Raw genomic sequence first — 12,991 nt, 5'->3', positions numbered from 1 at the left:
AGAAGTTTGAAATGAATGGACAAATGAACAGCTATGTTTCAGCCAAGGCAGACTATGAGAGTCCAGTCCTGGCAGAGCAGAGAAGCGGCTGATATGGACATGGGGGCGACGGAACACAAGCCGCTACCACCAGCCCCTGGGTCACTCACTCATTGCTTCTATCTGCACGTGGATGAGGTTCTCGATGTCCTCCTCCAGGGTCTGATGGGGCTTCAGGGGGATGGGCAGGTAGCCGTAGTGCTCTCTGTTGCAGAGGTACATCTGGATGCCTGCAGACACAGGAGAGGGACAAAAGCAGCCAATCAGAAAACACACGTCTGGGGCTTCCCTGGTGGCTCAGGGGAAATGAATCCACCTGCCAGTGCAGGAGACATGGGCTCGATCCCTGGGTGGGGAAGATCCTACATGCCACGGAACAACTAAGTCTGTGTACCACAAATACCGAGCCCATGCTCTAGAGCCTGGGTGCTACCACTACTGAAGCCCGCATGCCCTAGAGCCCGTGCTCTGCAACAAGAGAAGCCACCACAATGAGAAGCCTACACACTGCAAAGGAGAGGAGACCGCACTCGCCACAATTAGAGAAAAGCCCGAGCGGCAATGAAGATCCAGCACAGCCAAAAGTAAACAAATAAATGAAATTAAAAAAAATACACTTCTTCATTCTACGATGACCACTAAGGAAGAAGAGACCAGACTGTTTGGCACTGAAATTGAACAAGTAGTTGTTTCGGGCAGGGTATGTAGTCCTCAAAAATGCTCCTTTATTAAGAAAGTATAACACAGTATTGGAGGCAAAATAAAAAACCTGGGCCACTCTTCAGCTCAGAGGAAATTGATTTTTTCTCTCTGAAGAGAGAGCATCCTCGTGGCCTGGAAGGAACACTAAGGGCACAAAGGGATCAAGAAGGAGGCAAGGAATTCCTGTTCCAGAGAACAGAATGGAACACTGTAATCCATCTACAGGAAATAAAGAGAAGACGAGGAATAAAAGCCACATTTGATATGAAAGCAAACAGGAAAATCCCGTAAGGCTGACAGATTATTAAAGCTAACTCCAGGCATATGCAGAACAAAAAATAAAAAACAAAGGAAACTTAAAATTTTCCATGAGTCTCCATGGCTTGATTTCTCCTCTGAGCTCACATGGACTTGGAGTTGACCAGCAGACATGAAACTTCTATAAAAGCGTCAGAAAGGAAGCCTGCATTTCAAGACCTAGTAAGAACCTGCAGTATGACAATACCAGAGTCATGGCACAGTCCTCTTGTTTTCAACACCCATCTTCACTGCCCCAGCTGGCTAACTCCAAGAGTTACATAGAATCTTGGTTCAACCAGGGAGCTGGGGATATTGGAATCAAAAGGGCCTCAGAGAGATCCAGCAACTGACAGTCCTGACAAATGAAAAGACTGCTTAAGTAAATAGGTGAACCTGCCAAGCTCTGGTCCATGTGTCCAAGCTTCTGATTTGTTAATTTCTATAATCACCTATGCTTTCGAGACAGAGAATTACCTGCATAGAGACTTCTCTGTTTTGTGCAGATGACATTTCCTCCAGTCAGGTGAGGCCGTCTCGTAGCATTAGCAGGGAAGAACAAAAAAAGAAAAGAGTCTTTCTCCTCCCCGTGACTGAACCTGGTTCCCATCAAGGCTGGAGCAGTAAGCACTGTCACTTCTCTTGCCTTCACCAGGAGAACTCACTAGTGCTTCTGTTTGCTGACATGAATGCTTCTGAGAAACTTCAAACTCAAATGGACCCACTTGCAAAGTTGGGATGAATTCAGGAAACAGGAGGGAAATGATTTAATGTTTAGGTTGCCTCTCGACCCTAATTAGGGAAATAATTTTACCATTCAACTTTCTAAAGCTTTGGTTATAAAGAAGAGATGGGACCTAGCCAAGCTATCCATCAAGTGTGAGGAGACAAGAAAGGCAGTTTCAGACATGCAGGGTCATAGATATTTACTTGCCATCACACTTCCTCAGACAGTGGCTGGATGATGTGGAAGAAGGAGAAGAAAGAGGAGTAGGGGGAGGAAGGAGGAGGATTATATAAAAAAGAAGAAGATGACCACGCAGGACACAGAGAACAGGAGAATCAATAAGAGAAGAGGAGACAGCCGCAGGTCCATGATGCGGCTCCTCTCAGACTGCAGGACATCAGGGAGCTCCAGGAGAACCTCCACACACACGCACAAAGAACATCTGCTGAAATCTGACTGCTCGGAGACGAGTTCTAGACGATTAGGGATTAGTTTTGGGTTGTATTAGCAATAATAATTGGAGAAGGCAATGGCACCCCACTCCAGTAGTCTTGCCTGGAAAATCCCATGGATGGAGGAGCCTTGGGGGCTGCAGTCCATGGGGTCGCTAGGATAGGACACAACTAAGCAACTTCACTTTCACTTTTCACTCTCATGCACTGGAGAAGGAAATGGCAACCCACTCCAGTGTTCTTGCTTAGAGAAACCCAGGGATGGGGGAGTCTGGTGGGCTGCCGTCTATGGGGTCGCACAGAGTCGAACATGACTGAAGTGACTTAGCAGCAGCAGCAGCAGCAATAATAAAACTAAGCAAATAAAAAAGGCAATTGTTAAGTCATATACGAAAGGAAAACTACCCACGGTCTATAAATGGAATTTGGTTTCCATGATGATAAGAACAAAAACACTGACCACTGCTCTATCAGTACCACATAACCATCAAGAGAACGGGGTCAGACTTCCCTGATGGTCCAGTGGTTGAGAGTCCACCTGCCAATGCGGGGGACATGAATTTAAGCCCTAATCCAGGAATAGCCCACATGCCATGGGGCAACTAATCCCATGTGCCATAACTACTGAGCCTGCACCCGAGAGCCCAAGCTCCACAAGAAAAGCCACGGCAATGAGAAGTCTGCACACAGCAACTCGAGAGTAGTCCCCAGCTCGCCGTAACTAGAGCAAGCCCCTGTGCAGCAACAAAGACCCAGCACAGCCAAAAATAGAGTAAATAGTAACAGTACAAAGAGGGATGGGAAGAATGTTTCTGCATGGAGGGGGCAGAGGGAGGGGACAGAACTAACTCCTCTTCAGTAGTAGAGTCAATTTGCATGCATACATAGTCATGTCTGGCTCTTTGCGACCCAATGGACTGGACCCTGCCAGGCTCCTCTGTCCGTGGAATTTTCTAGACAAGAATACTGGAGTGAGTTTCTGTTTCCTATTCCAGGGGATCTTCCTGACCCACGATTGAACCCGTGTCTCCTGTGTCTCCTGCATTGGCAGGCAATTTTTTTTTTTACCGCTGTGTCACCTGGGAAGCCCAGTAGAGTCAATAGGTACGGCCTAAAGCAAAAACAGAAATTCAAGAAGTAGCATTACGGGAGCTCCCTGGTGGTCCAGTGGTTAGGACACTGGGGTCTCATCTCACTGCTGATGGCCTGGGTTCAATCCTTGGTCAGGGCAACTAAGATTCCACAAGCCATGCGGCACAGCCCAAAACCCCAGAAACTTCATTATAAGCATACTATTTAGAAACCTGGATGTGACTCTTACACTTGTACCACCATCTGAAACAGTGAAAAGTGTTGGTCTTCTAAAAGGGGGAAATGGCGCAGGATGGTGACTGCTAATTTTATAATAAACCAAGGGGGACTATTTGAACTTGATGTGACTATATGCCTGGATAGTTGGATAAGAATATAAAAATTTGAAAAGGAAATGAGCTGATAATTACATAAAATCTATAAAAGAATCTGGTATTCTCAATGAAAGCTAATTCTGGGGCAAACAACTTTCTTTCTAAAAAAGAATGGTGAAGGATACTATCTACTGAAGGCCTGTACTTTCCTTAGGAAGGTGGAAAACATTTTCGTGCGCTCATAGAGTACGTTAACATTGCAAGACTGATCTACCTACCTTTACCCTTGGTGATGGAAACTCAGAGTCTGAGAACCTGTGCTCTCCCCAAGGTAACCACATCATTAGTGCCAAACTTCTGTCCCTAAAAAGCCAATGCCAAGTATCTCTCCATGTGCCCAGGGTCTGGAAGCTGAGTCTCAGAACCAGGAGTCACTCTGGACTGCCATCCCTGCACACAGGAGGCCCTTTTGCTCACTGCCCATGATGTGCAGGAGCAGCTCTGCCCGCCCATCACCCTCATCTCTTGCCTCTCTGACTCACAGCAGACATATGGTGGATGACTGGCTGGCGCCAAAGACGCTTACTGTGGCCACGATACACAGCCCAGCTCACTGGCCACAGTGGGAGGTGAACTCCCGACCCTGGCTTCATAGGAGCCACAGAGACTTGCCCCTGACTCCTGTGCTCTCTTCTTGGGCTGGATGGGCAGTCATACCCTCGCACCCGTGGATTGCTCCTCTCATTCATCAAACATGCGTGGCAAAGTCTGGAGTTGGAGGTGAAAGATTAAGGTTCAAGGTTTGTGGTTAGATGGTCCTGCCTGGGACATGTGGACCTTCTCTTTCCTTCTGGATATTTACAAAATGATACTCCAATGGATGATCCATAGCTGGGGAGCTTCGTAAGAGTGAGAACAAAAGAATATAAATCATCTTTCATCTTATTCTTTCAAGAGAGAAGGAAAGTGTTTTGCTTTGAAATTAAGAGGGAAAGAGCTTAGAAACACTCCATGGGCTGTGCAGGACTTGAGGCTCATTTAAGTCTCATCTAAAAATACTCCAAGCTGAGTAAAAGTGCTACCTTAGAACCACATGACTGTCAGGAAAGCTCTGTCATTCTCCCAAATGATAGACATTCTTTCTTGCCTTGACTCCTGCCCTGGTCACAGTTTATACCACTAATCTGACCCTCAGCTTTCATTGCTTCATGAGTATTACTTATGTTTCCGCACGTAAAGATCTTACCTCCCTAGCTGTCACAGAGCCTAACACAATGCTAGGTACAGCAGGAAAGCCTAGAGGACTGATCCTCTCCCCTTGCTTTTCTGCCTCTCCTCTCCCGACCCGAATCACCCAACAGTTCTGCACCTCTGCACCTGCTTTCAATGCCCTGGGTAGGCCCATGCGAATCTGACCAATAAAGCATGAAATCCAAGTGAACAGCCCAAGCAAGGGGCATAGCTGAAAAATTCCTATCCAGCCTGTGTCATTCTTCCAGCTCCAAATCCAATTCTTGGTTTAAAAGATATATCATAATAATTTAGTGCCTGGGTCACAATAATGCCTTGTGCAATGTTTATCAAGGAGGCCTTTGTTAGGCATGGATCGTTACTGTAATTGTTAATAGCTCACTTTCTTGAAACGTCCTTATGTCAAGCTCTTAAGCCAAGGCACTGGCACAAGCTGAAGGATTGGAAAGGCCTTGAGTTTGCTTCCATCCTGGAGAAATCAGAGCCAATTGCAGACCATGTGGAAAGAAACAGTTACCATTAACCCTGACACAAGTGTTTTCACAAAAACCTCCAATCTACATGAGGATAAGAACCTTGCTTTTGCCCTGACACAGTCCTAAAAAGTGTCTATACCTGGCCAAAGAGTCTAAATGGCTCTAGAAGGCAAGGGGAAAAAAGCCAGCATTCCATATTTCCACCAAATATTCTCATTTATACCAAATTTACAACTGATGAGTGGGATACCTATGGCTTCTAGGATGGCCTGATGTGAGCTATAACTTGAATATATATTAATATCCTCACCTGCCAGCAACCTGCCTGTCACCTGCGGTCTGTAGATGATCCCATCCACCTTGACTGTATGGCCACAGGAATTTAGTCACCATTCTCCTGGTTTCTAAACTCACAGTTCCAAGTGGTTAAGTGCCATATTTCTGGCTCATTGACAATGGGAGCTGCCCTCTGTCAGGAAGGTCTGAATGATCCTCAGAAAGCTTTGCTTTCGGGATATCATGTATCTTTGTGTTGACCTGCTTTAGTGAACTATATCTTCTCTGATTGCTTGTGCAAGTGACACAAGGGTAATAACTTATTTTCCTACTGACTTGTCTTCCTCAAAAGTCTACAAGGGTTCATGAAAGAGTTAAGTCTGGCTTTGTTTTTCCTTCTATGAGGACTGTGGCAAAGAAAGCTAGCTGCCTCCCCAAATCTGTCTTCTCCTTCTTATAGAGAGAGAATTGGGGCTCTAGACTGCACAGAATAAAGACAATATTATGAGCTTCTCTTACAGCTAGGAGTTGTCTTATGACTAAAATCTGGCTACTGGGCTATGCAAGGTAGTGATGTGGTCAACTTCTAGATGGTACCCTTTAAGGACAGGAGAGTGCCCTCCCCTCTCTGGTTTTCACTTGATGACTGAAATATTACATCCATAATGATGAGACATCTCTGATCACATGATTAAGGGGTTAATACTTCACAGAGAGTGGAGAAACAGTAAAGGAGCCTGGGTCTCTGAACACTTTGTGGTACACAGTCACTATACCAGCTCATTTATTTGAAAAGAAATCAACAGCCATTTTTAAAGTCTGGGTCTTCCCAGTGTGTTTCTGGACCTCTGTCACAGTTTTCTAATTAATAAAAGGGCTTCTTTAATGAGCAGAGATTGCAATAGAACCATCAAGAGCCAATCACTTGCCTCTGGCCACGATCACCACGTTTTTTAAAAAAGAGAGAATGGATTCTTGGGTAGGGTCCAGCTCTGGCTTCTGGTCATTGGTGCTCATAGAGACAGCAACCCAGAGGGTGCCAGTATGGTTACTGCAGAAAACTGAGTGCCTCTAACACTACCTCAAGAGGAAGCCCATTTCCTTACTTACAGCGTTTTATTATAAAACGCACCAAACAAAGGAGCTGGTCATTTGCAATATCTCCATGGTGGCAACACAACATGCACACAAACAGTACCTGCTTGCCTGCTGGAGAAGGCAAAGACGATGATGTCATCAAAGGTCCAGGTGTAGTCCTGGTGCGGGGGATAGAACAGCAGCTTGTCAGAGGCTTCCTTCCTGAGGTCAATCAGGAACGTGGAGTGAACCATGGGGACGGGAAAGCAGCCCAACCTCTTCCATTCTCTAATCTGAAGATAGTCCGGGGTCCGTTTATAGAAGCCCTGCAAAGAGCAGATGGGCGGGTTATTTTCTCTGATCTGAGGCCTTCCCCTTTCCCAACCTTCCATTAGGTGGAATCCTAATGAACACCAGTATCAATCCTGGAGCAAAGTCACCTTCTCTCTTCTTATCCTGGCCTAAGGATTTCCAGCTGAGCTTAAGAAATGCTACTTACATTTTTAAAAATTCCTGAAAGGGTCTTGTTATCAGAAACAGTTTTGATTTTAGCACATCTCTTCATTTAACAGCTTCATAAGAATATACTTTACGTATATGACGTCACAGAATATGTATATGATGTCACTGAATATATGTATATGACGTGTGAGCAGTCAGAGGTGGTTGAGCAGAGCAGGGGAAAGCACATGTTCTGGGATCTGGCTGCCTGAGTTCAAGTCCTGTCTCAGCTACTTACTGCATGTAGGTGTTGGTCAGGCCACTCAGCCTTACTGTGACCACTTCCTCATTGTGAAATAGGAATGATGGCACTATCTCCTCCATGGGGTTCTCTGTCAAGTAAGGAAAAACCTAAAAAATGCTTAGAATAGTCCCCAGCACCAAGAAAGCATCATTGGCTCATTGGCTGATTTTTAAAATTTTTAATTCAAATATAATTGCTTTACAATGTGGTGTTGGTTTCTCGTGTACAACAACATGAATCAGCTAGGTGTTGTGTGTTAGTCACTCAGTCGTGTCCAACTCTTTGTGACACCATGGACTGTAGTCGGCCAAGCTCCTCAGTCCATGAGGTTTCCCAGACAAGAACACTGGAGTGGGTTGCCATTCCCTTCTCCAGGGTGAATCACCTATCTGAATACATACATCCCCTCCGTCTTGAGCCTCCCTCCCACCATCCCGTCCCACCCCTCCAGGTCATCACAGAGCACAGAGCTGAGCTCCTTGTGCTATACAGCAGCTTCCCACTAGCTAGCTATTTTACACATGGTAGAAGGCAATGGCACCCCACTCCAGTACTCTTGCCTGGGAAATCCCATGGACGGAGGAGCCTGGTAGGCTGCAGTCCACGAGGTTGCTAAGAGTCAGACACGACTGAGCAACTTCACTTTCACTTTTCACTTTCATGCATTGGAGAAGGAAATGGCAACCCACTCCAGTGTTCTTGCCTGGAGAATCCCAGGGATGGGGGAGCCTGGTGGGCTGCCGTCTGTGGGGTTGCACAGAGTCGGACACGACTGAAGCGACTTAGCAGCAGCTGCAGCGTATATATGTCAATGCTACTCTCCCAATTTGTCCCCCCATTCCTTCCCACCATGTCCATAAGTCTATTCTCAACATCTGTGTCTCTGTTTCAGCCTTGCAAATAGGTTCGTCAGTAGAATTTTTCCAGATCCCATATATATGTAATACTGAATATTAATATATGGTATTTGTTTTCCTCTTTCTGACTTGTTGTGAAGTTGTGTCCAACTCTTTGCAACCATATGGACTACAGCCCCCCAGGCTCCTCTGTCCATGAGATCTCCCAGGCAAGTATACTTGAATGAGTCACCATTCCCTTCTTCAGGGGATCTTCCCAACCCAGGAATCAAACCAGTGTCTCCTGCACTGCCCGAAGATTCTTTACAGCTGAGCCACCAGGGACGCCCTCCTTTCTGACTTACTTCACTGTGTATTTTTAACTAAACATGCAGTACTTAAACATACTAATGGGGCCTTCTTCCAATGCAATTATTTATTCACTATTCTGGTGGAGCTGCCACCGCTACGTGTTTTGAGGGGGATTCCTCTGGGCAAGTACACAGGACAACCAATGCCCTTACTCTGTGGTTCTGAACACACTGGTTTGGAGTAACCCAGCTTGCTTTCCCTCCAAGCTCAACTGTTCATTCAACAAACATCTCCTGAATGCCTACTGCAATCCAAGCTGTGTGAGACGTTGGAGACATAGCAGTAAATCGACAATCCCAGCTTTAGCCCATACAGGTACAGAATCCACTGGAGTTTTATACTCCAGTGGCACCAATTATGTAACCTGACTATTGCCAAAGCTGAAATCCCTTCCAGAGAAGATGAAGATGTGTCTCAACAAAACATATTTTAAAGCATGTGGAAGCTTGGAAAAGCATTTTAAAATACATTTTAGGCAACAGCAGGCTCATGGAACAAGTATAAAACTTCACAGGGCCAAGACTCTGAAGGGCCTGATACCCAGTAGTTGCACAAGTTCTCGCATATTCCTTAATCAGTCACATTATTTTGGAGTCACACTTTCTGCAGTGGTGTCACTATCCATACCATAGGCACTGCAGCCTCTTCTCCAGCATTTCTTTTAGTGTCCAGATTAGTGTTGTAGTCTAGCTAATGCTCACACTGACCACGTGATAAGGTACAAGGGGATCACAAAAGAAGCCTCAGAAGATATGTGTCTTAGCATCATCTTAACCATCTAGCTGATCGATCTTATCCCATGCTTCACCTCTTCGAGCCTAAGTTTCTCCTCCTGAAAAGATGTGGTAAAAACTGATCTGTTGATCTCCCACGGTTGTAGAAGGGATCACATGCGATCCAGTCTATGAAGATACCTTGGAAATTGTAATGCATTAGATGAAGGTTTATTATTCCCACAATTTTTTATTAGCCTTTAACAAAGATTACTTAACATCTTTCAGCTTACTAGTATTCTTCCAAAGGATAGAAGAATTTTTCCAAGGGATAAAGGGAAAACTGGTTTTTAGAGGAACTGCCTGGGAACACCGAATGCAAAATTCTAGACTACTTAGGATGGTATTCTCAGACTGAGGAGCTTGGAAAATTCATGAGGATGAATCACAGAATACCCCGGGGACAGGGAGGAAGGAAGCAGAGAAGGAAGGAGAGAAAGAGACCTCATATGCTTCCTGCAGAGAGGTGGCGGCAACAGATGCGTCTCTTTTTCCACATAAACTGAATATTGTGGGTAATCATTCCTACTCAGTGGCCAGACAGAACCGAGGTCATGTTGTTTTGAATGTGTTTAAAGGCACTGGACACCAAGGCTTGACTTAAGCTTATGAAGTCACTGGCTGTTTCTGTTCCTGCCCTCGCAGAAGCCTGACTGAGGACGACAGCCAGAAACAGACATAAATAAGAATTGCCCCCAAATTGCTTAGATTTTACTTTCACCGTGCAAAGTAAGTGAGCTTTTAATATTAAAGCAAATAAGACAACAGAAACCGGAAGGCCACAGTTACAAGGATAATTCACTGTCGACGCTGGTGTCAGGGCATCACTCATTAAAAACACCCTAGAGTGACGCTGCCGTGCCAAGTGCTGCAGATTATTAACTGAGAATGTATGAACTTAGATTTAATATGTCTTCTCCTCAAGGAACTGACCGGCTTTTATAAATATGAACTCAATGCGTCACTAAAAGAGATGTGGATACCATACATTCATCCCTTGGAACTGCAGGAAATATTTGTTAACAAAAGAGCAATGTCCACTCCAGTGGTGTGCAAGAGTCATGGACTTAAGTTTTCAGGGAGTTTGCAAGCCAGTTGTCATGTTGATAGTTTAAAATCTATAAAAACAAAATTCATGCCAACACCTAACACAAACAGCAAGTAAACCATGAACAGCAAGTTTTGCATGCGCTTAATAATTATATCAAGTGACCGTACTTCAATTTACTTAACCTTCCCCTCAGCTTAAACAACATTTGCATGGTGGGAGTACTGACACCATGAAAACTGGCAAATGCTAGGGGTTTTCCCTACAGAGAGCCACCACTAAGTATTTACCAGCACACCACTGGCCTCTTTCTTCATCCAAAACCAAACCAAATATAAAACAGGGACTGAAAATGTAGCTCTTTGAGCATGAGAACACACCTAACATACACTTTTTCCCTTAGAGCATCTTTAGCCTACATTGATATATATTACATTGATCAGTTTATCTCTCTTAATTTATTGACTAAAGAATCAGAAACACAATCAGCCATAAAAATTCACTGCAACACCTCTCTAGACTTTGAAGAGAGATGATGGAAATTTAAAATTTTGTTTTTAATTTAAATGTTGTAAAAACATCTACCATAGTAGTTCCAATTATTTGATTTCTTTGGAAATAAATTTGGCAACATATCAAGGGTCATTAAAATGTTTAATATTCTTTAACTCACTAATTTCATTTCTTGGAAGCTGTCCCAAGGAAATAATACTAAATATGAAAAATTTTACGTTAATCATGATGGTTATTATAACAGTTAAAAGTTGTAAATAACTTAAATGTTTCTAAACTAAAAGAAAGTCTAAGTAAATTGCATAATAGCCACTTGATGATGTAGTTAAAAACATGTAATCTGTTATCTATTTCTCCCATCTGTTAGAATGGGAGAAATTAACATGATGTTTTTAAAAAACTTTTTGTCTATTTCCAGTTTTTTACAGTGTTCTCATGTGAGTCTTAATGACCAAAAATATTTAATTTTTTGAAAATCTCTGAATCAGGGAGAAGAAAAGTACAAATCCCAGTAAGTTTTATGGGTTAATTTAAAGCTTCTAATCCTAAACTCATTAGAATAATGTCCTCACAATTCATTAATACAGAAGAGCTCTTTGGGTTCTGGCATCGGACATGGATTTACCTCCTTTCCTAAAAATCCTTGCTCTAGTAACACAATGACATGCGTGTTTCAAGGGAGAAAATCAGAAAAAGATTCACTGGGCTACTACTGACAGGTAGCTGCCTTGTTAAAACTCATAACCTTAATTGGTTAACCAACAGACTTGCCTGAGGTGTGATTCCGCACCAGAAATTAGAGTACAAGCCCCGAGACTCCAGCATGGGGGCCACAATGGTTTTGTTTTCTGCAATCAGTAGACTGAGGGTCTGCGGATTAGTCAGGAAGTTGTCAACATCTATAAACTAGGAAAAGAAAAAGACAACATCAGATGAAAAGGTACTTTTCAGTAATGGGTATAAGAGTAACCTAACAATTGCCAAAGGATCATGGAAACTTGCCCATGACATACAGAACCAGCTCTCCATGTTTTTCTTATGGAAACCCTTTGGGGCTGGATAGCTTTCATTTAGGCAAAATGCATCCAGTCTAACTTCCACATGTTTAGCTCTGCATAAGGCACCAAGCAATGAAATGTTGTTATTGTTGGGCAAATACTAGATTGGAGCTCAAGCTACACCTTGGTAAGTATAAGATATGAAAGGGTCTCAAGCCCTTAAAATATTCATTCGCATTTATTGTGTGCTCATTCTAAGTACAAATGAACAGACCTATTTAGGTTGTCTGTAGTAATGTCAAACTGGCCCCAAATGAATCCATCAATGCTCTCTTAATGATACAATTAGATTTTTTTGTTTAAATTATATTACATACTAGTGAAGCGATTTCCCATTCTCATCAGAAATCCATGTTAATACATTCATTTACAGGGACACCACAGCAGTTTCTATTATATAAAATAATCACACTGAGCTGTACACTCTTAAAAAATTAAGATGGTAGAGTTTATGTTATCTATATTTCCCACACACACAGAAAGTAAAACCTCAGAAGCTCTCATTCTTTTGATAGTCAATCTCTTTATCCAAAATTTTGTGGCTCAGCATTTGTACAATTCAAAAACATTTAAACAGCTATGCAATGTTAAATATCAGCACAACTGGAAACTTCTATGAAATTATTTGTACTGAAAATGGGTGTGTGATAAACTATTGGGCTGATTTCTGTTGTGACTGAGAGGCTGAGGGTGGTCAAAAGTGTTCCCTTTAGGAGTCAGAGAACAGACATCCATTAGTCTTATGAAACATCACTGGCTTTGTTTTGTTGGTGGTATTTCTAGTGTTGTTCTGAAAAAGGCTTGCCAAAAGAATTAAATGCATTTTTGGGGGTGCACACAGAGGAAGAACTTGGTTTCCATAAACTGGTGGAGAAAGAAGACTGTCAGTTTTCAAATGAGAACAGGGACTGCGGCTCCTTACTGCTCAGGGACCTGTCCTTTC

At 43.4% G+C, this 12,991-nt stretch overlaps 1 protein-coding gene across 1 annotated transcript in view; it reads right to left on the bottom strand.

Moving 5' to 3' along the window:
• COLGALT2 (collagen beta(1-O)galactosyltransferase 2) overlaps positions 1-12,991 on the bottom strand; it is a 122,669-nt gene that overhangs the window by 30,177 nt on the left and 79,501 nt on the right. Inside the window, exons 4-6 of the mRNA XM_055419114.2 lie at positions 11,762-11,896; positions 6,825-7,029; positions 150-269 (exon numbers count right to left, since the gene is read on the bottom strand). Of these exons, the coding sequence (XP_055275089.2) occupies positions 150-269; positions 6,825-7,029; positions 11,762-11,896 (460 nt within the window). The remainder of the gene's footprint in view (positions 1-149; positions 270-6,824; positions 7,030-11,761; positions 11,897-12,991) is intronic.

Source organism: Moschus berezovskii, chromosome 17 (genome assembly GCF_049115385.1).
Source record: "Moschus berezovskii isolate FMDL1 chromosome 17, NW_MosBer_1.0, whole genome shotgun sequence".
NCBI classification, from domain to species: domain Eukaryota; kingdom Metazoa; phylum Chordata; class Mammalia; order Artiodactyla; family Moschidae; genus Moschus; species Moschus berezovskii.
The sequence above is the reverse complement of the archived record's forward strand: the minus strand, read 5'-3'. Positions and strand labels throughout refer to the sequence as shown.